The 26,748-nt window shown below is 35.3% G+C and overlaps 14 protein-coding genes across 14 annotated transcripts; 8 read left to right on the top strand and 6 right to left on the bottom strand.

Moving 5' to 3' along the window:
* Positions 1 to 462: 462 nt before the first annotated feature.
* SCP1 (Scp1p) lies at positions 463 to 1,062 on the top strand (the record flags this gene model as incomplete). The annotated part of the gene is made up of 1 exon (XM_003956573.1): positions 463 to 1,062. One exon carries the CDS (start codon positions 463 to 465, stop codon positions 1,060 to 1,062), a length of 600 nt encoding a protein of 199 aa, XP_003956622.1.
* A 45-nt stretch (positions 1,063 to 1,107) lies between these two features.
* PEX22 (ubiquitin-protein transferase activating protein PEX22) lies at positions 1,108 to 1,641 on the bottom strand (the record flags this gene model as incomplete). Its single annotated transcript, XM_003956572.1, has 1 exon — positions 1,108 to 1,641. The coding sequence occupies one exon, from the start codon at positions 1,639 to 1,641 to the stop codon at positions 1,108 to 1,110; it is 534 nt and encodes a 177-aa protein (XP_003956621.1).
* A 192-nt stretch (positions 1,642 to 1,833) lies between these two features.
* Positions 1,834 to 3,039, top strand: RAD17 (Rad17p; the record flags this gene model as incomplete). The annotated part of the gene is made up of 1 exon (XM_003956571.1): positions 1,834 to 3,039. The coding sequence occupies one exon, from the start codon at positions 1,834 to 1,836 to the stop codon at positions 3,037 to 3,039; it is 1,206 nt and encodes a 401-aa protein (XP_003956620.1).
* A 146-nt stretch (positions 3,040 to 3,185) lies between these two features.
* RPS12 (40S ribosomal protein eS12) lies at positions 3,186 to 3,620 on the bottom strand (the record flags this gene model as incomplete). Its single annotated transcript, XM_003956570.1, has 1 exon — positions 3,186 to 3,620. The coding sequence occupies one exon, from the start codon at positions 3,618 to 3,620 to the stop codon at positions 3,186 to 3,188; it is 435 nt and encodes a 144-aa protein (XP_003956619.1).
* Positions 3,621 to 4,157: 537 nt separating this feature from the next.
* On the bottom strand, positions 4,158 to 5,996 carry MRS6 (GTPase-activating protein MRS6; the record flags this gene model as incomplete). The annotated part of the gene is made up of 1 exon (XM_003956569.1): positions 4,158 to 5,996. The coding sequence occupies one exon, from the start codon at positions 5,994 to 5,996 to the stop codon at positions 4,158 to 4,160; it is 1,839 nt and encodes a 612-aa protein (XP_003956618.1).
* A 1,411-nt stretch (positions 5,997 to 7,407) lies between these two features.
* On the bottom strand, positions 7,408 to 10,044 carry GPB1 (Gpb1p; the record flags this gene model as incomplete). The annotated part of the gene is made up of 1 exon (XM_003956568.1): positions 7,408 to 10,044. One exon carries the CDS (start codon positions 10,042 to 10,044, stop codon positions 7,408 to 7,410), a length of 2,637 nt encoding a protein of 878 aa, XP_003956617.1.
* A 244-nt stretch (positions 10,045 to 10,288) lies between these two features.
* Positions 10,289 to 11,899, bottom strand: NDD1 (Ndd1p; the record flags this gene model as incomplete). Its single annotated transcript, XM_003956567.1, has 1 exon — positions 10,289 to 11,899. One exon carries the CDS (start codon positions 11,897 to 11,899, stop codon positions 10,289 to 10,291), a length of 1,611 nt encoding a protein of 536 aa, XP_003956616.1.
* A 667-nt stretch (positions 11,900 to 12,566) lies between these two features.
* On the top strand, positions 12,567 to 14,795 carry NUD1 (Nud1p; the record flags this gene model as incomplete). The annotated part of the gene is made up of 1 exon (XM_003956566.1): positions 12,567 to 14,795. One exon carries the CDS (start codon positions 12,567 to 12,569, stop codon positions 14,793 to 14,795), a length of 2,229 nt encoding a protein of 742 aa, XP_003956615.1.
* Positions 14,796 to 15,254: 459 nt separating this feature from the next.
* ALD4 (aldehyde dehydrogenase (NADP(+)) ALD4) lies at positions 15,255 to 16,796 on the top strand (the record flags this gene model as incomplete). The annotated part of the gene is made up of 1 exon (XM_003956565.1): positions 15,255 to 16,796. One exon carries the CDS (start codon positions 15,255 to 15,257, stop codon positions 16,794 to 16,796), a length of 1,542 nt encoding a protein of 513 aa, XP_003956614.1.
* A 295-nt stretch (positions 16,797 to 17,091) lies between these two features.
* On the top strand, positions 17,092 to 18,828 carry PHR1 (deoxyribodipyrimidine photo-lyase PHR1; the record flags this gene model as incomplete). Its single annotated transcript, XM_003956564.1, has 1 exon — positions 17,092 to 18,828. One exon carries the CDS (start codon positions 17,092 to 17,094, stop codon positions 18,826 to 18,828), a length of 1,737 nt encoding a protein of 578 aa, XP_003956613.1.
* A 688-nt stretch (positions 18,829 to 19,516) lies between these two features.
* AMF1 (Amf1p) lies at positions 19,517 to 21,121 on the bottom strand (the record flags this gene model as incomplete). The annotated part of the gene is made up of 1 exon (XM_003956563.1): positions 19,517 to 21,121. One exon carries the CDS (start codon positions 21,119 to 21,121, stop codon positions 19,517 to 19,519), a length of 1,605 nt encoding a protein of 534 aa, XP_003956612.1.
* Positions 21,122 to 22,088: 967 nt separating this feature from the next.
* On the top strand, positions 22,089 to 23,063 carry ESF2 (RNA-binding ATPase activator ESF2; the record flags this gene model as incomplete). The annotated part of the gene is made up of 1 exon (XM_003956562.1): positions 22,089 to 23,063. The coding sequence occupies one exon, from the start codon at positions 22,089 to 22,091 to the stop codon at positions 23,061 to 23,063; it is 975 nt and encodes a 324-aa protein (XP_003956611.1).
* Positions 23,064 to 23,511: 448 nt separating this feature from the next.
* NOG2 (putative GTPase NOG2) lies at positions 23,512 to 25,023 on the top strand (the record flags this gene model as incomplete). Its single annotated transcript, XM_003956561.1, has 1 exon — positions 23,512 to 25,023. One exon carries the CDS (start codon positions 23,512 to 23,514, stop codon positions 25,021 to 25,023), a length of 1,512 nt encoding a protein of 503 aa, XP_003956610.1.
* A 297-nt stretch (positions 25,024 to 25,320) lies between these two features.
* POP2 (CCR4-NOT core DEDD family RNase subunit POP2) lies at positions 25,321 to 26,658 on the top strand (the record flags this gene model as incomplete). The annotated part of the gene is made up of 1 exon (XM_003956560.1): positions 25,321 to 26,658. The coding sequence occupies one exon, from the start codon at positions 25,321 to 25,323 to the stop codon at positions 26,656 to 26,658; it is 1,338 nt and encodes a 445-aa protein (XP_003956609.1).
* Positions 26,659 to 26,748: the final 90 nt, after the last annotated feature.

Here is a 26,748-nt window from a genome sequence, read left to right as displayed (position 1 = left end):
TTAGAATTTTTGTTCCATTTAATGACATCAAATGACATTGGCACCAAGAAGTAGCGAATAAAAACTAGGTATAATCAATACACCAGTAAAAATCCCTATTTGGAGAGGAGCAAAGCACAGATCACTGCAATATACCTCAAAGAAGAATTCATTTTATTTAACCAACCATTATGTCACAAATGATAATTGAGCAGAAAAATCAGTGACAGTACACTGATTTCTAGTGTGGATTGGACAAAATATAACTATACTGCTGGTAATTTACACAGCTGAAGGATGCAAATCATTTATTATAATATATCTTTCGGTGCTATAATATGAGACAGTTCGAAACACCCATACACGTTGATGCTGGCATGCTACAACTTTCAAAATAGAATAGCTACTATGGGGCTACACAAAGCCTCTTCTAAGAGAGCAGAGAGTAGTGGTGTAGAGTAAAGCAGTGTGTGACGTGAGATCATGGATTATAATAAAACGCCCGATGTAACATCATTAGATGAAGATTTAAAACAGTTGAGGCTCAGCAAGTTTTCTGAAGATGCTATTGGTAGCATAAAAATGTGGATATTCAAATCTGTTCTAAATGATGAAGTAGACGCTGGCAAAAGTTTATTGGAATTATTAAAGGATGGTACTGTACTATGTAAGCTGGCTAATAAGTTAAATGAAGTCGATAGTCCAAATACTACTTTAATCAAATGGAAAGAATCAAAGATGCCCTTCATTCAAATGGAACAGATCTCTCAATTTCTTTCCTTTGCTAGAGCATATGGCGTACCTGAAGATGAGTTATTTCAGACAATTGACTTATATGAGGAAAAAGACCCAGCATCTGTTTATCAAACTTTGAAATCTCTTTCGAGGTATGCTAATAAGAAACATCCCGATATTTTTCCTGTATTAGGCCCACAAATAGCTACCAAGAGACCACGTCCACCTGTGAAAGCTAAACCAAAACATTTACAGGAAGGATGGAGTACCATGGAGTATGGATATATGAAGGGAGCTTCTCAAAAGACAGAAGGTGTAGTCTTTGGTAACAGAAGGGATATATTGTAAGAAAGCAATCTTATTATTAAACTATGTAAGCATACGTAAACAACATTAAAAAGGAATTGGGAATATCGTCAAGAGCTCTTCTTTCGACTTTACATCTCTTATATTTTTGGTAAAGTTTGAGATGTCATCGGGAATCCCACCTTCCACCTCATCACCTATTACAATTAGACTATCCTTTTTTAGACTTTTAACGCAAGACCAAACTCCTAAAATAGTATCACAACGTATGATCTTATAGCCCACTTTTGGATCTATTTCAAAACCTTGTGACGGATCTAGGAATGTTTCCCCAGGTACCACTATAAATACAATATCGTCTTTTAAGAATTTTTGCCAATCAAAGTCTTTCATCTCACTCAAAGTCTTCGTAACAATAACGCACCTAGACGGTTCTTTTTCCCTTTCCTTTCTGTGCTCTTCTTCTTCCTTCTGTTGGAGTCGATTGGTCTCTTGAGAGGCATTTGGACCACGCCACCAATACCAACAAGCGATACCTGCACCAATGGCTAATACGACACCTGTTCCTACTGTACGGACTAACGAACCGTTTCTTGTTAATCTCCTATGATCAGTAGTCATGATCAATGGTCTTATATGTTATAGAATTCCTATCCTCGAATAATTTTAATCAATTTGTGTTTCGACTACTTTTTTAAATTTGAAGCAACTCCGGATACGTTATGTGATATATATAATTTGAAAACTGCATTATTTCAACAAGAGATGAGATGATATGCCATTTCGTCTCGCTAAGATCGTAATAGAAAGAGAATGAGGTTTCGAGATAATCAGATAGCAAGTTTTTCAGCAACTACAGTCCATTTAGAACATATTACAACGGCTTTACAATGTCTAACACCGTTTGGTATCAAGGAAGATGTTTTGATTTATATCGATAAAGATGGTCTTTCATTTGTAAGGGAGAATAATCATTCAGTCAAAATTCAATTACTTTTATCTAGAGAACTGTTTATGTCATATTGCTTCGATGAAATTAACGGGACTGAGGATAATAACGATGCAAACAATATGAAATTGTGTGTTAAGATTAATCATATTCTAGATAGTGTTAATGTAGCAAATAGGAATTTAGATGATATTGTAGAATGCACACTTTCATATGATGGCGAAGGAACGCCATTTGTGTTAATTTTTGAAGATTCTATGATATCAGAAAGAGTAGAGTATTCCACTTTTTTAATCAAAGATATGGATAATAGTGATTTACAAATAATACGAGACGAAATTGTGCTAGAATGCATTATTAAAGGCGATGTTTTGTATAGTGCATTACAGGATTTGAAAGATATCAATTGCAAAGACTGTTACATATATGCCAAAACCAAAAGCAATGGTGAAAATATCTTTTGCTTTGTTTCAAAATCAGATTTAGGAATGTCCAAGATAAAATTGCCAGGTGTACGATCTATTTTAGAAAAACTGGAGATTTACGAGAGTGATTTCGCTACTTTGTGCTATGATGTGCCTGTTATAGGCTTTTTTGACTTTGGCACTTTCGATAAAATCAGGGCCAGTACAAAAATTGCTAGTAAAGTGCTCTTCAGGATGGATTCTAATGGGCTATTAAGTGTTAATATCCTTAGTCAAACTGATAACGTCATAATTTCTGATACAAGAAACAGCAACCGTTCTAATTCTGGAGGTGCCAAACAATTACAGTTGCCTAAGGACTACCCTGGGATTGTCATCGAAGTTTCTATATTGGGCAAAGAGGAGCTCGACGAATTTTCGATACATGATGTCGAAAAATTGATGGAAACTAAGACTGGTACAGATGACAAGCACGTAGAGAACCACAATATAAAAAGATCCCTTGGATTAACAGTAAATAACAACCTCCTTGACTTATCTACCGATGGAAATTCTAACGCAATCACAAGGACCGACGGAGATTCTGAGGATGAAAACAGGGCTGGCCTCACACAATCAGCTAATGATCTACCACTATTTTTCTAGAATGTATATAACCTGCATGCATAATTTAAATTGATCTAACAATAAAATATATTTCTTCCTTAAAATATAACTAGCTATATGTTGAAATATGCCATATATAAGTCAGAATGATGAGAAAAGCAACTAATATAAAATCAGCAGTTTATTTATTGTTGAGAGAAGTGTTCTAAGATCATGGCACGTTCGTCAGTTTCAGCACCCCAGTTCTTGACAACAACAACAGAAGCACCGACAACCTTTCTGGCGTTACCTTCTCTGTCAATCTTACCTAGACCGGCCCATTCACCTAATTGCTTAGCATCAGCAACCTTGATTAATGGAACCTTGTTTTCTGGGTCGTTAGCTAAACCTTCAACTAACTTGATAATGGAGTCTTCAGTAACAGAAGAGACTAAGACAACTAATTGGGCTTCACCTCTGGTTAAAGCCTTGGTAGATTCTCTTAAACCTCTAGCTAAACCATCGTGGATTAAGGAAGTTCTTAAGACAACCTTTAAAGCATCTTCGATGGTGACTTCAGCGGTTTGTTCAACAACTGGTTCTTCAACTGGAACTTCAACGACTTCTTCAACGTCAGACATTCTTCTTAGTTTATAATGTTATAGCAAGTTTTGACTTCTTCGACAGTAAGAAATATAAAGACTGCTCCGTGAAGACTTTATAAGACAAGAATTGAATTTGATTATAATACTATAAACTAATTTCTGAATTTTCAATACATCTAACGATGGTCTCTGCTTGCATTGAGGCTTTATCGAATTTGCAATATTTTGCGCTAGATTTTTCGAAAAATTTCATTCGGCGTGAACAAAGTTGAAAAAATTCATATTTTTTGTGTAATTTTACAAAAGTTGGATTTTTGTGAAAAAAAATTAATAAAAATGTCTGGATGGTTTGTGGTGTTAGGGTGCCAATAAATACAGTCAAATGAAAAAAAATTTCGATTTTAACGTGAAGTTGAGATATATAAAACGTGGTATCAGAAGTATTATTATGGTATGTTTTTTTTTAATATTATAAAACTGTGAAATTAACATATGTACAAATTAAAAAGAATGTATCAAATAAAAAAAGGGGCCAATCTAAGAAAGTTAATCCTTCCTAGATTTATCATCATGTCATATCTCCATTTCACCTACAAATTCACTTGAATCGGCATCCATATCATGGTCTGCATCTTCGTCATCTATAATTGCATTCTCATATTTTGCAGGTGGTGGATTGCTCATCATTTCTTCTTCATCTTCGAAATCAACATCGAAGAAATCGTCATCACTACCAACAATCTTTTCATAAAGTAACTTGGCTGCTGTGACTACTTCATCGTAAGATATTTCAGTAGATGGCATAGCAGTGTACATTACACCGTTATCCCCTGCTTCAGCTGTAAACTTGTTTAACTTGTTAGCACGAATTGTTGTTTCATTTTCAAATAATGATGGCGCAACAATATCAAACGGTGGTGTAGAAGTATGCTGCGTGTAATATAATTTTAACAAATGCTGAACTGGCTCTCTTGGATAATATTCTCTGAATGATTGTCCTAATTTCACAGAATTGACTACCGTTTGTCCGTTGTCAGTTATTTGTACGATATCTTCATCATTTACAATATCAGTAGATGACTCTCTTATAATACTTATTTCCATGGCTTCCAATGCTGCATCAAGATCCATTTCAGCGCGGTCTCCTTGCTCAGTCGTTGATAAATACCAAATGCAGGTACCACTAGGACAGCACTCAGATCCAGAACCAAGAATTAAAGCTTGAACAACTCTTTTATTACCAGATTTTAATGATCCCGGCGGAAATACAATAACTGCACCAGATTCATTATTTGTGAACCATTCAGAACATGATTTTTCTACCACACATGTAAGTCTATGAATTTCAAAATTTTGTTTAGGGACATGTTTATGAGATCTTGGTGCTTGCGTTGGAGACATGATAACTTTCTCACTTACCATAACCTTTGAGCCATCTGTAAAAGTAGCAACTTTTGTCGTTGGGTCGAAAGATTGTAATTTTTCGTTCAATTTATATGTTGCTCCAGCAACTGCAGCAGATCTACAAAAACCTTGCGACAATTCACCTGGTCCACCAAACTTTGAATATAATACTGGAAAAGGTCCATACACATCAAAACTAATTAAATAGCGACGAATTCTTTGTAAAGCATGGGGAACTTTAGTATCTGCCGTATAACAAAGACCAATGGAAAAGATCAATTCGTTTACTTGTGCAGGTTCTAAATTAAACTTCTCAATTAGAAATTCCGTTATTGATTTAGTTGCATAAGGTTCCCAAATTTGTGGATGTTTTTCCCAGTCAAGCACAAATTTAATGAATCTCATTAGATTTCGTTTTGTCATTAATGGTAAATTTTGATTTGTAAATATTTCTTGTTTTGTATTAGTCAATTTTTCAAAAGAATCATTCTCATAAGTGTGGAAAGTAGATAATGATTGAAATTCCAAATATTGATGAACTCTCGACTTCACTAAGATAGATAACAAATCAGATTTGGCAAACAAAAACTTTGGAGACAAGTCTATACCAAAATCTCTAGAAATATATTTGCGATTATCATTCCCAATTGCGTTTGACACATATAATTTGGCATTTGAATAACAGGGTAACATAGTTTCATTTATTTGAGAGACCCATCTCTTAAGTTGATCCACAGTGAGGGTAGCAGAAGTATCACCATAGTAATCATTTTGATCAATATGTAGGACACTAGAACCTTGCCAAGCCAATGCTGCGGCAAGAACACTTTCTACCATACCTGTGCCTGCAATGAGTACGTCAACCTTATCTGGAGTAGTATCAGGTAAAGGATCTTCGATACCAGCCAAGTGAGGCACCACTAGAGAGCTAGATGAATACTGGGCAGATGAAGCAATAATAGATGGCCTGCGTTCTGCCATAGATGGTCGTCTTTCAGTATTGTACATTTTTTAGGGTTTGAATGAAGTTCTCTTTCTTATCTTAACACAGCCAGTAGTAATAACTCTTCAGAATACTGTCCTGTTTTCTTTAAAACAACGTAGTATGTTCCAAATACTTGAATTAAAGGTGGGAGATATACTAATATCCACTTAATTCTATTGCAAGTTGTTTTTCCTTATTTTCTTTTTTAAATATAGCTTTTTCCTCTCTAAAAATAACGACGCTAGTTACTTTCTTATTTAGGTCCGCCTTGAATTGATTTCAGTCAAAATGATTATAAAATAATTCAAAAGCTATTTCCAATTGAGTTATTTCTTATTCATTTTATCTTAAAAATAATATACTTGTTCAAACATAGTAATGGTGAAAATTTTTACAAAAAAATTTTATAGTCACCGAGCCCGTTGGACTTCCTCAAAAAAAGAAACAAATTGGATTCCTGAATCAGCACGAAAAAAAGTATTGGAATCCAATATCTCACGTTGAGTGGAACATCTTCTTGTGGCACACGTTGTCAACATGGCATATTAAAATAAATATAAATACATTATAGTTCAGTGGAAAGCGAGGGATGCTGGCGTGCGTTGTATCTAGACTTGACGGTAGCTAAGAAAGAAATACGGAGTATTAAAATGCGGGGAAGAGTTTGCAATCTCGATATATGTGACTTCTTCCATCTTTGCTGGAACTTGCAATCCAACAACTTCTATCACGAATAAAAAGAAGAAGTTAGGTGAAAGTACCTTCTCCTTTCATTCGATTGAACTTGATAAATGGCGTCACAATTGAAAAATTGTGACAAACGACTTGTAGAACGGCTAATATTACATGAGTGTCTTAATCGCGTATGTTTGTAATGTCTGCAAATTAGTTACATGACCAGTGTATTTTGTCGCAGTGGAAATGTAACTAGGCTCTAATCAAGCGCTTGGCTAATTGATGAGATATAGCAAATTGGATATCATTTCAATACCATCTCCTCTGTTAACTTGAGACAAAGTTGAATCGAACTGCATATCTCTTGCAATAAAATACACAAGTTCATATGCCTACACTTTTTTCCATTAAAGGAGTGGTCATAGAGGCACATTAGGGCGAATTATTTCGGAGGGATCCAAAACTAGATGCACTAACTCCCGCAAAGTAATGGTTTTGAAAACCCATTACTCGTAAAGATAAAACAAAGAAGGAGAGCTTTCCTCATGCGTGTAGAATTTCAAACCAAATGGAATTGAATAAGTTGAATGCCATTTTAGTATTGGAAGCTATCAATTTCGATTTATTATTCCGTTTCTCTCACTGCTTGGTGATGTCGTATGACTTTGTGCAGTTTTTGAAAAAGTAACGCATAAAATTATAGATAGGAAAGAATGAAAAATCGTTCTATTTGAAACATATATATATCTGCTTATATATTCACTCTGATAAACTCATTGGTGGTAGAATGAATTCTAAAAGTGCTCCTCGTAGATAGAATTTCTCCATAAATTGTCTTTCTGCTGCCAAGCCGCCTACTAAAATAACCGTACCATCATACTGTAGGGCGGTGCCTCCGAATGTTGTTATCAAGTGAGCACGGGAGTCAGGATCACTTCTATGAATGTGTGTTTTTCCTGATTGCTCGGCCTGCATTTCGATAGAACAATCTTGTAAACATTGCGTAGTTAGATCAAACATATTGATCAAGCTACCGCCCATATAGTCATTATAATGGGACTCTTCCCCATCTGAAGGGTTATCATAGGCTAAATTAACTTCAGCTTGGGTTATCCCGCCAACACAAACCGCCATACAGCCAGAAGTCATCATCGTGTGCCCGACTATCTTGATATTGATCGGAACTAAGCTACTATCTTGATCTTTTGGTTTGATATAAGTAGCAACCTTGGTCCATTGAAAAGTTTCTAAGTCAAACCACCACATATCGCCATATACATTGGTATCATCTGAACCGCCGTGAAGTACTATCTTTCTTGAAGTGTCATATTTGTCTTGGTCAAAATAATCTGTGTTGTTTTTATCTGTCTTAGGTGAAGCAGTGTATTGATGCTGATTAACAGAATATTGTCTAACCATCGGATGACTGCCTATAACATTTGCCTTTTCATTCCTGTTGTGTGGTATGTTGGGGAAGATCGGCATTGTACTTTTGCTTTCTTGAGACGTTTTAACGTCTTTATCAGTTTCCTTCTGTGATTCTTCAAAATGAAGTTTTAATCTTTCCAAAAGTCTCGTCTCCAATGAAGTTTCGTGGGTTAAACTAGCTTCGGGCACAGAATATGCAAAAAAAGCCCTACTTGATGGCCAGTTCTCGTTATTATCCTTTGTAATAGGTATCTTAGTAGCCGTCACGCTATCCGCAAAATTTAAATAACCTTTCTTACCTCTAGCGACAACTTTGACATCAAGCTTCCACATATCGTTCATTGCCTCGTATTTATCATCGCCTGTTTGTCTATAACCGCCAAAAATAATCGTAGTATAAAGCGATGTACTGTGTGGAAAAGCTGAATTGCCCATTTTAACGTTGATACCACCACCTGTCAAACTAGAGTCTGCTCTTGATTTTGGTTGAGCCATTTCCGGAGTTGCCTGCTGCGAAATATCCGAACAAATATCCGAACTACTTCCAATAGCGTCTATACTGGCATCACTTCTACTACATTCACTGCTTCTTCCACTGGGCAGTTCTGCTATATTATTCACAGAGATTTGCATATGACCAAATCTAGGGGCGAAATTTGGATATTTAACAAATTGATATGGTTGCGCATTAACTTCCAGTTTTGTAAACCTGAATGATACAGTATCGAGAATATATACTGTATTATTAAGAAAGGCTCTTCTTTTTAAATAATAATCCCCGGATATATCAAAATGTGTTTCAGTTTTTATCTCAAAACCACCATAAAATAAAATATATCTATCGCTTAATTTTGATGCAGTTGCGCACAATAATGGAGGAGGAATTTGGCCAGAAAGCTCAGGTCTTGATAATCTTGAAGAACCGACAGAAATGACATAAAGATGAGGATTATCAATCATTATAGGATTATTGACCACACTGGGTAATAATGGAGGGGGTAAATTCTTAATACCATCCACATGAAATCTACTCAAGTTTGGAGCTTCATCGTCATACCTGTTCGAAGCCATTAAACCACCAAACACATATATATCCTTATTGAATTCAAAAGAACAATGGTAAGTCAACGCAGGCATTTTGTACTCTGAAAACAAAGAAGGTACAACACAGCTTCCAGAAAAAGGGTCATAACTTTTTGGTAGGTAGTCAATTCCTTTGACAAAAAGAGGACATGTCATTTTTTCGAAATCATTCTCTTTGGCATAAGTTAGCAAAATTTTACATTTCCTCCTTATAGTTGGAATCCAAAGATTATATTTTTCCAGAATACCAAGGTCCTTGATATCAACTGTCAATAACTTCTTATAATACTTGAAAAAGGAATTTGCAAAATCTGACCGTTCACTGACGAGAAAATTGTCTATATCATGTGTTGCAGTCCAATCAATATTATCATCATCTAAATCACTATCAATGGCATCTATTGGAGTGTCATCCCTTCTGTCTTTTGAACCGTCATACCCCATATAATTGAGTCTGTGACTTCTTGCCCTTGAATATCTAAACGAACCACTTGAACTTTCGAATTGATGAGAGTCAATTTTATTGACACGACATGCTAAAAACTTATCAACAAACAAGTTATTCATTCTGAACTTTTCACTTTGAACTGCCGTAGAATCTGTAGAACTCACAATACTATTATGTCTCAGCGAGCTTATACTAGTTGGTTTCTTTGACTCGTAATATTTAATCAATTGCAATTCATTTTCCTGCCTCAGTCTGGGTCCATTATATTTATCGTACGTCGTATTCAATACGGAAATGTAATTTGTGAGATAATCTAGGGGTTCGTAAATATTATGGTAATTGTTGGAAAGGTTCGGTATTTGTAAAATATCCGTTTCGCTCATTTTTCTATTTGCATTAACCATTTCAGATACTGAACCTAGCGTGTATTCATTCATATTTATCTCTGCCATTGTCCGTTGAGGGTTCTACCAGGATTACGGGTCAACGATGATTATATGTTTCAGCTGCACGTTCTGATCTTTTTTTTGTTCTCACAAATTTAAAGGCATTGCGAGTGATGGATGCTCCCCGATATCTAAAAGAAAATAATTATAAAAATTAATTAATTAGTACTGATGAATACTTAAGTAAGATATCTAAAAATATAGTATCGATGGTCCCTTAGTAATACTGTAGTGTTTACTGAGAACTGAAGAAAATGTTTGGATCCTGATTTTCTTGATCCTGTATTTTTTTACCCTTTGATAGAGTATTTTTTTGCTTCTTTTTCTTTTGCGTGTTGCTAGTATTTAAAGATTTTGATCTTTTCAGAGCATTCTTTTTCGTAGCTTCATTTAAGAGCACTGCAGTTTCTCTTTTCGATTTTACAGGCACAGATTCATTGAATTTGTGTATACTTGATACGAACACCTGAAATTTTGGTTGTTTTGCCTTGTTTTTCTTTGGTTTGACTGTCTTTATTGTGTTTGGCATTGATAAATTTGATGATATTGATAACGTTCGTTCACTTTTGAAAGAACCCATCTTTGGAAGTTCTGGTACCGTGAGTCCTTCACTAATGAGAGAGATATTAGATTTTGGAGTCGGTGATAATGGAAGCCTTCTTAATAAATTATTTTCAACAGTTAGATTTGGTATCTTTGCATCTAATTTAGATACTGATTTTGTTACTGAAGAATTCAATTGTATTGTAGTGGGAGATGACCCATATACAATATCATCATTAAGTTCATTAGATTTATATGAAGTCTTTTTAGCAGGGGTATCTTTCTTATAATTATTTTGAATATTATCATTATCATTTATCATTTTCGTTTTCAATTTTTTATTTGGTGTCTTTGTCAATATTGTATTTTTAGTGAATCTTAATAAATTTTCTGGTGATGATTGTTCAATGTTTTTTTTAGCTTTTTGAAAATCGACCAATGCATTACCATTATGTAATTTAGAACTATTGAATGGCGTACCCATATCATTTAGTATTCTTCTTCCATATGGTGTTAAAGACATTGATAGCCTTTTTGATGGAGATAGAGAGTTTGACAATTGGTACATTAAATTGATGTCAAATTTTTTCAATGGAGTTTTTGTATCTAAATCATTATTCGTACTATCATTACTGATATTACCAGTGGCAGTAAACAAATGGACTAAATTTGAACTTGTAGAAGACAGTTCTTGTTCAGTGATAAATTTCAAAGGTGTCTTTGCCGGTGTCTTGTGGAAAAAATTGAAACCTGCAGGAGAATCTAATAAAAATTCTTTTAATTGTTCGGGAGAAGGTAATAAAAATTCACTAGTGAAATTGTTAGTTGGATTATTATGGCCGTTATCATTGGTATTATTGTTGGAATTGGTATCACTATTATTTGAATTGAATTGTAGCACCGACGAAGGTTGCATATTAAAATCATTCAAATTATTGTTATTCCCACTGGGGAATGAATTTAAAATTGATTCAGCCGATGAAAATTGGATGTGATTATTTGTTGATTTTTGCAACATGCTATTTTCAACTATTGAGGAATCGTTTGTATTTTGAGACTGTAAATAATTTGCATTTAAATTATTTTGATTCATATTATTGTTGTTGGAATAAGGGGTAGGAAATTGAGTAGTAGTTGGTACGGGACTATCGAACCCATATTTCAAATTCTCTGTGAGTACTTTGAAGAAGTTTGTCTCCGATTCAGTTTCTCCAATACTCAATGAAGGGGAGAATTGATTCCCCCGTTGAATTGATCCAGAATTTGACTTATCTGGACCGTTTCTATCAGTACTATTACCCATTTATAAGATCACACCTTGAGAACAGATACTCTTTCTTTCTAATGTTAAATTTGAAACACACGTATATGCTGTTAGTCTTTTACTTGATCTTTCAAGTTTGTTTCTTTGCGTTTTTATTTATTTATAAGCATCTTATGAAACAACAAAAAGGAACAAGAAAATTTGTTTTGTTTTGTTGATCTTCAAATTGCGAAATGCACAAAAAAAAAAAAATAAAAAAATTTCGCGTCTTTCTCGAAGGAAGCATAATAATACCAGTCACGTGGTTGGATAGAGGGTGAACGAACAGGAAGGTTACTGATGATGAGTCTCCAAGCATTGAGTACTGGTGAGGATGGCAGTCCTTGCAAAATGAAAGGATGTTGGCTTAGACAGTTGGAGATGCCACATTCAGTGTAAATATAGGGCTTGGTGGATTTCGCATGTGTGGATGGCCCGGGTTGAGTTTTTTGCCCTAATTTTCCGCCCTATTTTCCCACTCTGTCCCAACATCACGGCATACGCAGACCTAGGGTTTGTACTAAGACCTAATTTCTTTCCGGGCCATTTCAAGATGCGAAATATCAATGTAGAAAAATAAACAAAGCGACAGAGAAACAATATATAGTAGTATTCGAGGGTCAATTGGGACAAGAGGTGTGAGCAGAGAGGTGAATCGTGTAAATAAATGTACGGTAATAGTGGTGCGGGAGACAACACTTCTGTATTGATCGAAGAACTGTCCAATGAATTGAGTTCATTCCATTTGGATACTAGTAGGCCAAATACTTATTCTACTAACGCTACTACAATGGATAATAGATACATGAAAAATTTTAAACAGTACCAGACAAACGATAATTTTAATGATTCTAATTTCCACTCCAAAATTGCAGAAACTTCGTCTACTGAAGAGGAAGTAGAAGAACGAGAAGAAGAAGAAGAGGAAGAAGAAGATTCAATGAAATTCAATACTGTATATCAGAGAAATAAATCTACAGGCGCTACTACAGGCACCACAATCGACGAACGGCCACAGTTCTTGGCATACATGAAAAATGACAACTCCCCTTTAAAGAGGGCTCCTGAATCCGAATTAATTATACAAAATATCGGTAATCTTTCAGGTGAAATTTGTAACACTTTCAAGAAACAAAATGATTTGAAACAACAAAAATTACATCCACAAATTGATGCTATCAACGAAGAAGACACTGAAGAAGAAGAAGACGTTAATCCGGCAGATGAAGCGAAAAAGGTCTTTAACGATTTTTCTAAATATATGAGATTTAAGCACGATAGTAACACTGATACAACTACTTCTAGCACAGTGACAACAAATCCAAATAGTAGCAGTACAAGCAGTTATTCCACAATTCATACCGGAAATAGTGAAAATTATCATGGACACAACAATAATAATACTAATAATAAAATCAATCTAATCACACCAAGTTCCTTAGGTTACGAATTTAAAACCGGCAAAGGTGAATGGGTACCGAAAAATGACCTGCCAGATATATCTTCAAGTCATACCACTGGTGTAGAAAATACTACTGGCGTGGAAAACACAACCACTTCAATAAATGACAATAATGTCAAGAAAGAAAATATCGATGACACTTCACTAATGGATGAAACTTCCATAGATACCCCACAATTGCACAGTAGATTCATACAATTACCACCTGATTTTGCAAACAGTTCATTTAATGGTAACGTTACTGCGATTAATGATGTAACGATCGATAATTACAATGAAAATAAACAAAATTTAATTTCAACTTTAATTGATCAATTATCAAGAGAAACGGAATGGGAGAAAATTTATGAAATTAACGTAAATAAGCAAGATTTGATAAATTTCATCGGTCTGAATGAACTTTTGCCCAATTTAATTAAGATCAATTTCTCAAACAATAGAATCAATTTGATTAATGGTATTTCCAATGAAATAAAATATTTGGATTTATCTCATAATTTGATTAAGAATTCAATCTGTCTGTTTAATGATTTTAATAATTTACAAACAATTGATCTATCAAATAACTTAATAAACTCAAATTTGAAATTTTTATCAAATTGTTTGAATTTGAGGTACGTAAATCTATCGAATAACAAGATAGTATCTATTGAAGGTATTGAAAATCTAAATTTAATTGAACTAAACTTATCCAATAATTCATTGTCCGGAACGTTAGATTTTGAAAAAATGACAAAGAAAAATATCAATACATTGAATAATTGGAATACAATTGAGAACTTAAATTTTGAACGGAACAATATAAGCTACATTAAACACATCACAAGTTTAAGAAACTTGAAAAAACTAAATTTGAATAATAATCCCATTAAATATATTGAATTCGGCCATTTACAAAGCAATTTAGAAGAATTCTGTTTATTGAAATGTGACGATAATTTAATTGTTAACAACACAAGGCTACCATTTTCAAACCTGAAGACGTTCAAAATCAATGGTAATTTCAAAAAACTGGATAAACTTCTCATAATCTCTAAAGATTTAGAACATGTTGAAGTTCAAAATGGCTCTAAATCCAAATTATTCAAATTCTTAAGAAATTTATCTACAATCAACCAAATTCAATTGAAAAAATTGAGTCTCAATAATATAAAAGATCTCAACGGGATACCGACAAGCCTCACACATCTTTTCTACCGATTGCAGAATTTACAACTCCATAATAATAACATAATTAAATGTGAAGAATTGATCAAATTGTTGCCTCCTGCAAATTCAATGCCTTGCCAAATCGAGCGCCTCAACATCAGTAAAAACCCGATATTGAAAAGACAATTGCATGGAGACTATAACAATGTCAGATTCTTGGTGGAACTAAAGAGAATACTCTCGAAAAGATTGCCTTTACTGGACGAGCTCATCATGGATGAATAGAATAAATTACAGTTTTGTGATTTGCCTGCGCATCACCGTAACGAATGGCAACGGCCGGACATCCAAAAACAATTTTTTTTTTTTGCGATTTTCTGGCATTACGTATGCGGCGGAAGTACAAAGGAGAATCGAACGGATATATCAAAATAGTGGCAAGACGTGAGCTATGATTAAGGATACACATATGGCTGGCTACTGAATGAGAAGCAGTTGGTGACGAACGTGTTGCTTGCTGGTTATTAGGTGAGGCTGTGATGATAGTGTATTGGGTAATTTATCGGAGCGAATCACGGAAATGGTGTTATTACCTCGATTATCATTTGTAGGCAACAACAGATGATCGAAAGCCACTATTACTATATAAGCGGAGTTTATTAAGTGAGCTTATCTATCTTGTTTATATAAATTATGTCGCATAATCATCAAGCCATTTAAGTCATTAAAAGGAAGATTTAATCAATGCTTTCCAGAACAAGTACTAAGTTTTTCAGAAAATCGCTACAGATCCGTTACTTCTCCCAGTTACCTCTTAAAGTACCTATCAAGTTGCCTAATGGTCTAGAGTACGAACAACCAACTGGGCTTTTCATAAATAACAAATTCGTTCCTTCCCAACAGCATAAGACTTTTGAAGTCATTAACCCAACTACAGAGGAAGAAATTTGTCATGTTTACGAAGGTAGGGAGGAGGACGTAGATATCGCTGTCAATGCTGCTGATAAGGCATTCAGTGGTGATTCTTGGTCCAGAATTGACCCATTTGAAAGAGGTACTGCTCTATACAGATTGGCTGAATTAATCGAGAAGGATAAGGAAGTTGTTGCCTCGATTGAATCCTTGGATAATGGTAAAGCAATCAATTCTGCTAGAGGCGATGTGCAATTGGTTATAAACTATCTAAAATCTGCAGCTGGCTTTGCAGATAAAATCGATGGTAGGTTAATCAACACTGGTAAAACGCATTTCTCATATACGAAGAGAGAACCCTTGGGTGTATGTGGTCAAATTATTCCATGGAATTTCCCTCTTTTGATGTGGGCTTGGAAAGTGGCTCCAGCTTTGGTTACAGGAAATACAGTAGTTTTGAAAACCGCAGAATCAACACCTTTGTCGGCTCTTTATGTATCACAATTCATCCCACATGCAGGGGTTCCACCCGGTGTAGTTAATATTGTTTCAGGTTTTGGTAAAATTGTTGGTGAGGCCATTACCGCACATCCAAAAGTTAAAAAAGTTGCATTCACTGGTTCGACTGCTACTGGTAAACATATTTATCAACAAGCTGCAGCATCTTTGAAAAAAGTTACATTGGAACTGGGGGGTAAGTCTCCAAATATTGTCTTTGCTGATGCCGATTTGACCAAAGCAGTACAAAATATAATTCTTGGTATTTACTACAATTCAGGTGAAGTTTGTTGCGCTGGGTCAAGAGCTTATGTAGAAGAATCAGTCTATGACAAATTTGTAGAAGAATTAAAAGCAGCTGCTGAAAACGTTAAAGTTGGTAATCCATTCGACGAGAGCACTTACCAGGGTGCCCAAACATCTCAAATGCAATTGGACAAAATTTTGAAATACGTTAACATTGGTAAAGGTGAGGGTGCTTCGTTAATTACAGGAGGTGAAAGATTTGGCTCAAAAGGTTATTTTGTGAGACCAACCATTTTTGGTGATGTTAAAGAAAATATGAGAATAGTAAAAGAAGAAATCTTTGGTCCAGTCATTACAATAACAAAATTCAAAACTGTAGATGAGGTCATTGATATGGCTAACGATTCAGAATACGGTCTTGCTGCAGGTATTCATACTACAAATATTAATAATGCGATCAAAGTAGCTGATAGAGTTAAAGCAGGTACTGTCTGGATTAATACCTATAATGATTTCCATCATAACGTACCTTTCGGAGGTTTCAATGCTTCAGGCTTGGGAAGAGAAATGGGTACCGAAGCTATCGATAACTACACCCAAGTTAAAGCCGTTCGTGCTGCCATCGATTGACTTCTCTGCTGTATTCTGTGTATCTTCTAGTTTTCTGACATATTTCATGTAGTCACTATAACGACAGCAATTTTATTGTTGTCATAAAAGCAAAAAATAATAATTTATGTTTCCACTTATAACGTACATACATATATATATGCTCTTTATCTAAGTTTTAGAAGACGGAAGCTTTGGGTTGAATATAAGTTGCTTGCTGCTTGAGTATCTTTCGTCGAATTAGGCTAAAATGTGTCCCTTAATCAATTCAGCTCGTCGAACTAAAAAAGTTATATAATAAACTCCTCATTAGTGGATGGAGATCAGACCTAGTAACCATTCACTTGAATGTAAGCTCTACAGAAACACTATCATAATGGGTAAGAGGAGATCCAGGAGTGTTGAAACTGAAGTGCATAAGAAAATCAAAATTGCAGGTGATGATATAAATATGTTCACATCCTTGAACAAAACTTATTATCCAAATGCAATAACAGCGTTAGAGGCTAATAAGTTTAACAATGGAAAACGAAAAAAACCTTATGATCTTCTAATTGAAAAGACAAAGAATTTTGAAATTAGTGGTAATACCAAAACTTTTATTCACTGGTTCAGGAATGATCTAAGATTAACCGACAACACGGCATTAGCAAGATTGATAAAGTATTTTGAAGCTGCTAAGAGTAAGGATGTAAACTGTACGATATTAACAATCTTTGTCATAAATGAAAATGATTGGATGGCTCATTTGGAAAGTAATTGGAAAATTGACTTTACTTTAAAAGCATTGAACTCACTACGCATTCAATTGTCAGAGTTACAAATTCCACTAGTTTTACTCCAGTATAAAGAAAAAGTAAAACTATCAAATTCTCAATCATTTGCGACCTGGTTTAGGAGCCAATGTACCTCACTTTCCAATGGTCAACCTGTTTTAGTAAGTTCTAATATTCAGTGCGAGACAGATGAGTTGTACAGAGATATTAAAATTGTGGGTTTGACGGATGATAATTTTAGTTTTACTTTATATCAAGATCTATGTGTTGTTGAACCAAATATACTAAGAACTCTCAATAACAGGCCATATTCTATTTTTGCTCCCTGGTACAGGAAATGGTGTTCTTTCATAATGGAGAAAAGGTACTCTAACGATCAATTAGTTAAAACCTCTTCTTTCCCAAAAATGAACTATAATGATTCTTTCCAATTTACTAAACTGGATTATGCGATACCTTCGTACTTTAAGTTAGAGGAACAGCAGAGAAACTACGCTCAAGAACAAGTTTCAGAGGACTTTGCTAACAAAACGCTAGACACTTTTTTAAAAGGTTGTGGAAGGGATTATAATACTGCCAAAGATGACCTTGCAACAGAAGGATCGTCACATTTGAGTGCCTTTATCTCATCGGGGCTCATAAGCACGAGAACAATAGTCAATAAAACATATAAGCTGAACGGAAATAAACTTGCAAACAAGGATATCAAGAACAACAATTCTTTAGAGAATTTTATCAGGGAAATTGCCTGGAGAGATTTCTATAAAAATGCAGTATGCTATTGGCCATATTTATCAATGGATTTGCCATTTAACTTGAGCACCATGGATATTAAATGGGATAACAACGTTGAAAATTTCATTAAATGGTGCAAGGGAATAACTGGTATTCCCGTTGTAGATGCAATTATGCGAAAGTTGTTAAATACTGGATACATTAATAACCGTTCAAGAATGATCACAGCGTCCTTTATTTCAAAAAATCTATTAATCGACTGGAGGTGGGGAGAACGTTGGTTTAGGCGGCACTTGGTTGATTATGACTTGGCTTCAAATGTTGGAGGATGGGGATTTTGTTCGAGCACTGGGTTAGACGCTCAACCATATTTCAGAATCTTTAATATGGATCTCCAAGCCAAAAAATATGACCCTAAGAGGGATTTTGTTGATAAATGGATACCAGAACTTAAGGATGAAGATAAAGAATATCCTTCTCCCATCGTTGATCTCAAAGCTAGCAGACAGAGAGCGTTGGAAGCTTTCAAAGAAGTATTTTAATTAATGTAATCATCTGTATGGCATTGTGAATACTGAGCACTTAACTGCAATTATATAAATTGTGATTTGGAATTAACTTTTGCCAATTTAACATGAAGAGCTCGAGAAGACATGGCGTACCCGCAATATGCATTTATTGAAGAGAACTTCTGGCGATTGAATAACATTGTTAGTGTTCATAATTTTGTCATTTCAGGATACATTTGTATGTGGTTCTCTAATGCTGGGTAGTGGATTCGCAGAAGTTCGTTATGTTTATCACGATTACTTCCATTGAACATACTGAGATGAACATGTAAGGAGTAACTATTACCTAGCAACTGGAAAAGTACAAGTTTTCAAAATTGCTTTCCAATGAGTATACATATTTTAAATAGCTGACACCTGGCACTAAAGAGTACGAGATGACAGCAAATGGCAAGTGATTTAAGATTGAATATTAGACCATGGAACTGTTCTCTTTTGTAGTTTGAATAAATTATTTCAATTATATACTTACTTAATATATGCACAACCTCTTTATCTTTCTCCTATAAGATCAATTACTTACAGGTGTCGAGACTTGTAACAAAGAGATATAATAATTTGTTAAAAGTCTTGGTGCGGAAAAAAATAGTCTATTTTATAATGCAACTATGAAAAATGTAGTTTGTCAGTTTATTGAGGGTTTTCTGGTTGGAAAGTTAATTTAAACTGTCTGCTCACTACTAATGGGCCTTTTCTTTTCTCTAAGGTCATCCATTCTTTCTTTGTAATATTCTGTGATCGAGCCAAAAATGGCAACCACGACAGCGATGCCTGCCGTACCAATTGCCACATATCCTGCGATATGGACTGCATGTACAAATCTTCCATCAGATCTTGCTAGACAATCATCACACTGATAGGTTATGATTAAAGTGGCAACGCCAGGACCTAGGGCGGTCCCATAATTCAAAGCTGTTGCCGCTAAGGCAGCGGCAAGACCTTGTTGCTCATTGAGGACACCATTACTTAAAAGTAATGTTGCTGACGGAAAGGCAACATCAAGACCGATGGCGATTATGACTGTAGCTACGAATGCATTCCCCCAATATGTTTCTTGTAAAGTCATCGTTGAAATTAAAATTGCGCAAATAAGGAATGCACAGACAGCAGTCAACAGCCGTAGTTGAACTGGAACCTTTTTATTCAATAATAGTACGGAGAAACATGCTGCAAAGATACCGGAAATCCCCAATGGAATGAATTTGGCAGCAGCCAACAGTAAAGAGTCATTTTTAGCGACTAAATAGAATCTCCAAGAGTAGAAAAGCCATATTGTGAAACCTAAAAACCCAAAGAATACGACAATTAAAGCTTTGATGACGTTGCTACACATACTTTTCCATGGAATCAAGGGATCTTTTACTCTAGAATCTATTATAAGCGCCATTGTCATAAATACCACGCTCACTATCAAAAGACTGTAAACATAGGGTGCCTTGAAGTGAGATAGAGGTGCCTGATTCCAAACAACGCTGAATAGGATCATGCCTGTGATCCCACAGAAACCACCCACATAATCGAAGCTGTAAAAGGCTGACCTTTCTCTCTTTGGGGTGTTATCTTTAGGAATGAAAATATAACTCAATATAGTTATTATTAGACATGTAACAGCCATGGACCAATATGTCCAAGCCCATGTAGTAAGTTGTGTGAACAATGCGGAGAAAACACTACCTGCCACTATTCCAAAAGGTCCACAAGCCCCATAGAAGGAGAAGACGTAATTTTTCCTTTTACAAGGTGGATAGTGTTTGCCTAGTAAAGCCAATCCTGTTGGAGTTAGAAATGCAGATCCAATACCTTGGGCACCTCTGCAAAAATAGAAGAAAACAGCATTTGCTTTGGCATATTTACTGAATCCAGTTAACAATGACCAGAGAGTAAGCCATGCATAACCGAAAATGAACATATTCTTGTGGCCATTAATATCACCAAGTTTACCTGCTATTATAACAAAAGTAGTGGCAGTAGTAGCATATGCGGCGTTACACCATCCCAATTCTAAGTTCTGATCAGGACGTAGACTAAATGTGGATGCAATAGATGCCATTTGCGGTATACCTTGGACGGCACCTAATAATGAAATAAATTGACCTGAAGATATCAGTAAAACTATGATGATTTCTTTGAATTGCATATTTAAAGGATGCTCGTCTGTTTTACTGAGTATTTCATTATGAGAAGGTACCACTTTTACTGGAGATGTAGGTTCATGAGGTTGTAACTTTGAACTAGTTAGAGTTTCCTCTGACTCGTGGAAAGACATCTTTATAAAATATAAAAATTGCCTAATCAATAGGTAATGAACTTGCAAGAAGCCTTATTCTGTAAAACACCCAAGGCAGCGAAGCAGCGTGAAAAAGTAATCTTTCCCTAGAAAGATTACCATGAATAATATTAATATAGTGTAATAGCAAAATAAGAATATGTCAATTTCGCTGATAGCTTTTTAGTTATATTCACATATTGCATATAACAATACAAGCTTAAAGGAATATTCCTTCCCAATTTAGTACACCTAGTATCAAGAGAATCGTATCTAAATAATGGAATCAGCAAGTCATCGTGTTTTACTGCAGCGGGTCTTCTGCCCAACTTCGCTTAGGCAGGCTGTCATGTGGGATTCCCACTAAGAGGGCCCCTTTCATGCTTTAAATTAGGTGAGACTTACATAATTTTTGCGCTGAGAGTCTCCGGCAGCGAGAAATTGTCCGTCATGGTGCTTTCGGGTTTTGGATGCAGAAAATGACTGTGTGAGGATTGTCTTGCATTCTTCCACCACATGCATCACTATCTCTTTCTATTATTAGTCGTGGCCAGTTTATCACTTAGTTGTGTTACAGCTTGTTGGCAGTTGTATTTTTTGGACGGTGATGGATCGACAATCTTCCTTCAGCATTTCTTTTTGTAAATTCCTTCCTCTTCCGCTGCTTTCTTCATACCTACGTAGACACTTGGAGGATCATGTATTACCAAGTATACCCACCGCTATTACAACTAATCATTACCACCTAAGCATTATCATAAACTCATTAGTCCAGAAATATACACTAAATACATAAACCTTCTCATATATCCTGTCATACTGGGCTATTCTTCCGGGTTCACCGCTCTATGATGAAAACACAGGCCCAGTGAAAATTTATATCAGTAAAGTCAAAAAAAAAAAAACTCGAAGCTCATCGAGTAATTTTTACAGAAAACTCAAACAGATAAATACGCAACGATAGACGATGAGTAGCATCAAAGAAGACTATAATGATTTCTCTTCTGATGAGGAAGAAAATAACAACCCATTATTCACTTCCAAGAAAAAGGTTAATATTGAAAAGGATTTACTATCAAATGAAAGTGATCATGAGGATGATAATGATGAGAAAGAAAATGATGATTTGGATAAGATAAAATCAAGCAAGGAAGAAATACTGAAAGGGAAAAATGATGAAATGGAAGAAGGTACCGAAGATAAAATTAATGATGAAGCTAAGGAGGAAAGTACTTCTGCTGCTGAGGATAAAGCTGCTAAATTAAAAAAGAGACTGGAATTTGTAAATGCTTTAAAAAACTCTAAGCATAAGACCGGTGTTATCTACTTTTCAAGTATCCCACCATACATGAAACCTGCTAAAATGAGACAAATCCTGTCCAGATTTGGCCTAGTTGATAGACTCTTCCTTAAAAGAGAGGATGAAAAGAAATATAAACAGAGAATAAGAGGTGGTGGTAATAAAAAGACAATGTATGAAGAAGGATGGGCGGAATTTGTCAGAAAGAGAGATGCAAAACTATGTGCTGAAACTTTAAATGGTAATATCATTGGTGGTAAAAAGGGTACTTTTTATCATGATGATATTTTGAACGTCAAATATTTACCAGGTTTCAAATGGGCAGATCTAACTGAACAAATTGCAAGAGAAAATGATGTCAGACAGGCCAAATTAGAAATGGAAATTTCCCAAGCTAATAAACTAAATGCAGAATTTATTAGAAATGTTGAAAAGAGTAAAATGGTTGAGAATATTAGAAAATCCAAAAAGAGATCAGCAGCAGCAGCAGCAGCAGAATCTAGTAATGGTGACGCGGAAGATTCCAACTATCAAAGAAATTTCAAGCAACATAAAGTTTCCACCTCTAGAGCTGATGCACCCGACACAATCAAACAAAAGGACTCATCCAAGATTGGCAACATCTTAAGTAGTCTATTATAAGCAATTCTACCTTTAGGTACTAAAGGAATTTTTGAAGAGTCCACATATATACTTCTACTGTCACATATACTTAGCATTTTATCACTGTAAACGACATTCTAAAACCCAGTAAGATCATTCAATACATGATTACAAAACAGAACCAACTACAGCACAAACTACTTAGACAATGATAGTCTCCCTTGGCATATTGTGTTCAAAAGTTCTTTTGATGTGGGCCAGAGTCCCTCTCATTTTTATATTCTATACATAGGCTCATACTAATTTTTTGTATCCGGACACCAAATACTGCAATTTCTGGCTTCAAATCACCGAAGTGACAAAAATTTTTCATCGTGGAAAAGAAAAAAAGTGAAGCTCATCGCAAAAATTTTAAAGCATGTTTAATCAATGGCTATAATAGAGTTCTTTGGTTCTAATCCATATACCTCGAACTGAAAAGTGTAAAATGGGTACAGCCAAGAAGGAGAAACAGAGAAGAATCCGTGAGGGAAATGTTAAAGATGGAAACCTTAGAGTTAAAGGTGAAAATTTTTACAGAGATGGTAAAAGAGTTCAGTTCTTGAACATGTACAGAAAGGGCTCAGCCATTAAAAACAAACATGGTGATTTAATTAAGGCTGCTCCCCTTCAAGATGCTACTATTCCTACAGCAAGAGTCCAACCAGACCGTAGATGGTTCGGTAACACTAGAGTTATCTCTCAAGATGCTTTAACACATTTTAGAGATGCTTTAGGGGAAACTCAAAAAGACACTTACCAAGTTCTTTTAAGAAGAAACAAGTTGCCTATGTCATTGTTAGATGAAAAAGATACCGCTGAATCTCCGAGAGCTAATATTCTTGAAACAGAGAGTTATCGTGATACTTTTGGTCCAAAGGCACAAAGAAAAAAGCCACGGGTGGCAGCGTCAAGTTTGGAAAGCTTAGTAAAGGCTACAGAAGATGACAACAAAACTTACGAAGAAAAGCAAGAATTAGATTCTACATTAGGATTGATGGCTAATCAAATCGATGAAGAAAACGGATGGTCACAGGCTGCAAAAGAACACATTTTCAGTAAAGGTCAATCAAAACGTATTTGGAATGAATTATACAAGGTTATCGATTCTTCCGATGTCGTAATCCATGTTCTTGACGCAAGAGATCCATTAGGTACCCGTTGTAAATCCGTCGAAGAATATATGAAAAAAGAAACACCACATAAGCATTTAATTTATGTTCTAAATAAGTGTGATTTGGTTCCTACATGGGCAGCTGCTGCTTGGGTGAAACATCTTTCAAAAGAGCGTCCAACACTTGCATTCCACGCTTCCATTACCAATTCCTTTGGTAAAGGTTCTCTAATCCAATTACTACGTCAATTCTCACAATTGCACAGTGATAGAAAACAAATTTCTGTGGGATTCATTGGCTATCCAAATACTGGTAAGTCATCTATTATTAATACACTAAGAAAGAAGAAGGTTTGTCAGGTTGCTCCAATTCCAGGTGAAACGAAAGTTTGGCAATATATCACATTAATGAAAAGAATCTTCTTGATTGATTGTCCAGGTATTGTTCCACCATCAGCTAAAGATACAGAAGAAGACATTTTATTCAGAGGTGTTGTGAGAGTGGAGCACGTTTCCAACCCAGAACAATATATTCCAGGTGTGTTGAAGCGTTGTCAGGCAAAACATTTAGAAAGGACTTACGAAATTTCCGGTTGGAAGGACTCTACTGAATTTATTGAAATGTTAGCAAGAAAGCAAGGTAGACTTCTGAAGGGTGGTGAACCTGACGAATCTGGTGTTTCGAAACAAATCTTGAATGATTTCAACAGAGGTAAAATTCCATGGTTTGTTATTCCACCAGAAAAGGAAGAAAGACCATCTGAAAAGGCCCAGGCAAACAAGAAAAGATCTGCCGAAGATGCTCTGGAAGTAAACGCTGAAGATGCTAAAAAGTCCAAAGTTTAAATTCGCAGCATATAAAATTTTCAATAACTCATGTATATTATAAGAAATAATCAAAATGTCGTTACATTTTATAGGCTTAGGAGCACACCGCAATAGCAAAGTGATACTTGAAGCATAAATTGTAACCTCAACCATCTATTTAGTCTTCGTACACATTGATTATATTTTGAAGTTACATTTCCAACACAGCGAGAGAAAAAATTATTAGTTAGAGTTCTTTAAAAAAGCTTATATACTTCTATACAAGGAAGAAATAATTAGCAGAGGAGTATCTGGTATAATACTGAGACCCTGTAAATGCAATCAATGAACGTTCAGCCACATGTTTTACCTATGGGTGAACAATTTTTCAATCAAAACCAGCCAAATGACCAACCTGGGATGGGTATGGGTATGCCTCAAATGTTTTCACCTCAGATGAATCAAGCAAGAATGTTGGGACAACAACCCGGAATGATGCCAAATATGCAGAGCGTTACTAATAATCAAGACATGTCGAATGCGTACCTTCTAAAACAAAAACTAGACCCAATGATGGTTCAACAAGCACAATTACAAAATCAACAACAGGCGCAACAAATGCAACCTCAGCAGGGTTTGCAAAACCAACCTCAGGGACAGCAACAACAACATTTTAATGTGGCTACACCGCTGGGCAATAATATGCCACCTGGATTAAATGTCTTCCAACAACCAAATGTGAATATTACTCGTCCTCAAATGGCAAAATCGATGCAAACTGGACCAGGAGCAAATATAAATATGGGACCAATGCCTCCAATCATGTTACCTCCTCCAAACCACTTATTTGTACGTGATGTATGGAAAAATAATCTACATAGCGAGTTTTCATTGATTAGGCGACTAGTTGGTCAATATAATTATGTTTCCGTTAGTTTCGAATTCACTGGGACATTAGCAAGGCCAATAGGTAATTTCAGAAGTAAAGAAGATTATCATTATCAAACAATGAGAGCAAATGTTGATTTTTTGAAACCCATTCAAATTGGTCTATCCTTAAGTGATGCAAATGGTAATAAGCCTGATAACGGTATATCCACATGGCAATTTAACTGTGAGTTTGATACATCTACTGAAATGCTTTCTGCAGAATCGATAGATTTATTAAGGAAATCAGGAATAAATTTTGACAATCATAAACTAAACGGTATAGATGTTTTTGAATTTGCACAGTTAATGACGGATTCAGGGTTATTATTAGATGAAAACGTGACATGGATTACGTATCATACAGCTTATGATCTTGGATTTTTAGTAAAAATTTTGATGAATGATACTATGCCTAATAACAGACAAGAATTTGAGTGGTGGATACATAAATTTATTCCGAATCTTTATGATCTAAACTTGTTGCACAAATTAATCAGGGATTTCAAACAGCCGCAAGCTCAAACACATCAATTCAACTTAACTACATTAGCTGATGAGGTTGGCCTCCCAAGATTTCCAATTTTTACCACTACCGGTGGTCAAAGTCTACTAATGTTGTTAACGTTCTGTCAACTATGTAAAATCTCGATGAATAAATTGCCAAATGGTACAGATTTCGCTAATTACAAAAACGTTATTTATGGCATCGACGAAGAGACGACAAAGACAGAAGGACATCTATAAGTATGTGGGATTGTAATAGGTAAATATATATATATTAGCATTTTATGTGAGTCATATGTGACATGTAAAGCATAGAATTTTTCAACGAAT

This window comes from Kazachstania africana, chromosome 3 (genome assembly GCF_000304475.1).
Source record: "Kazachstania africana CBS 2517 chromosome 3, complete genome".
NCBI classification, from domain to species: Eukaryota; Fungi; Ascomycota; class Saccharomycetes; order Saccharomycetales; family Saccharomycetaceae; genus Kazachstania; species Kazachstania africana.
This window is presented reverse-complemented; position numbering and strand designations above follow the sequence as displayed.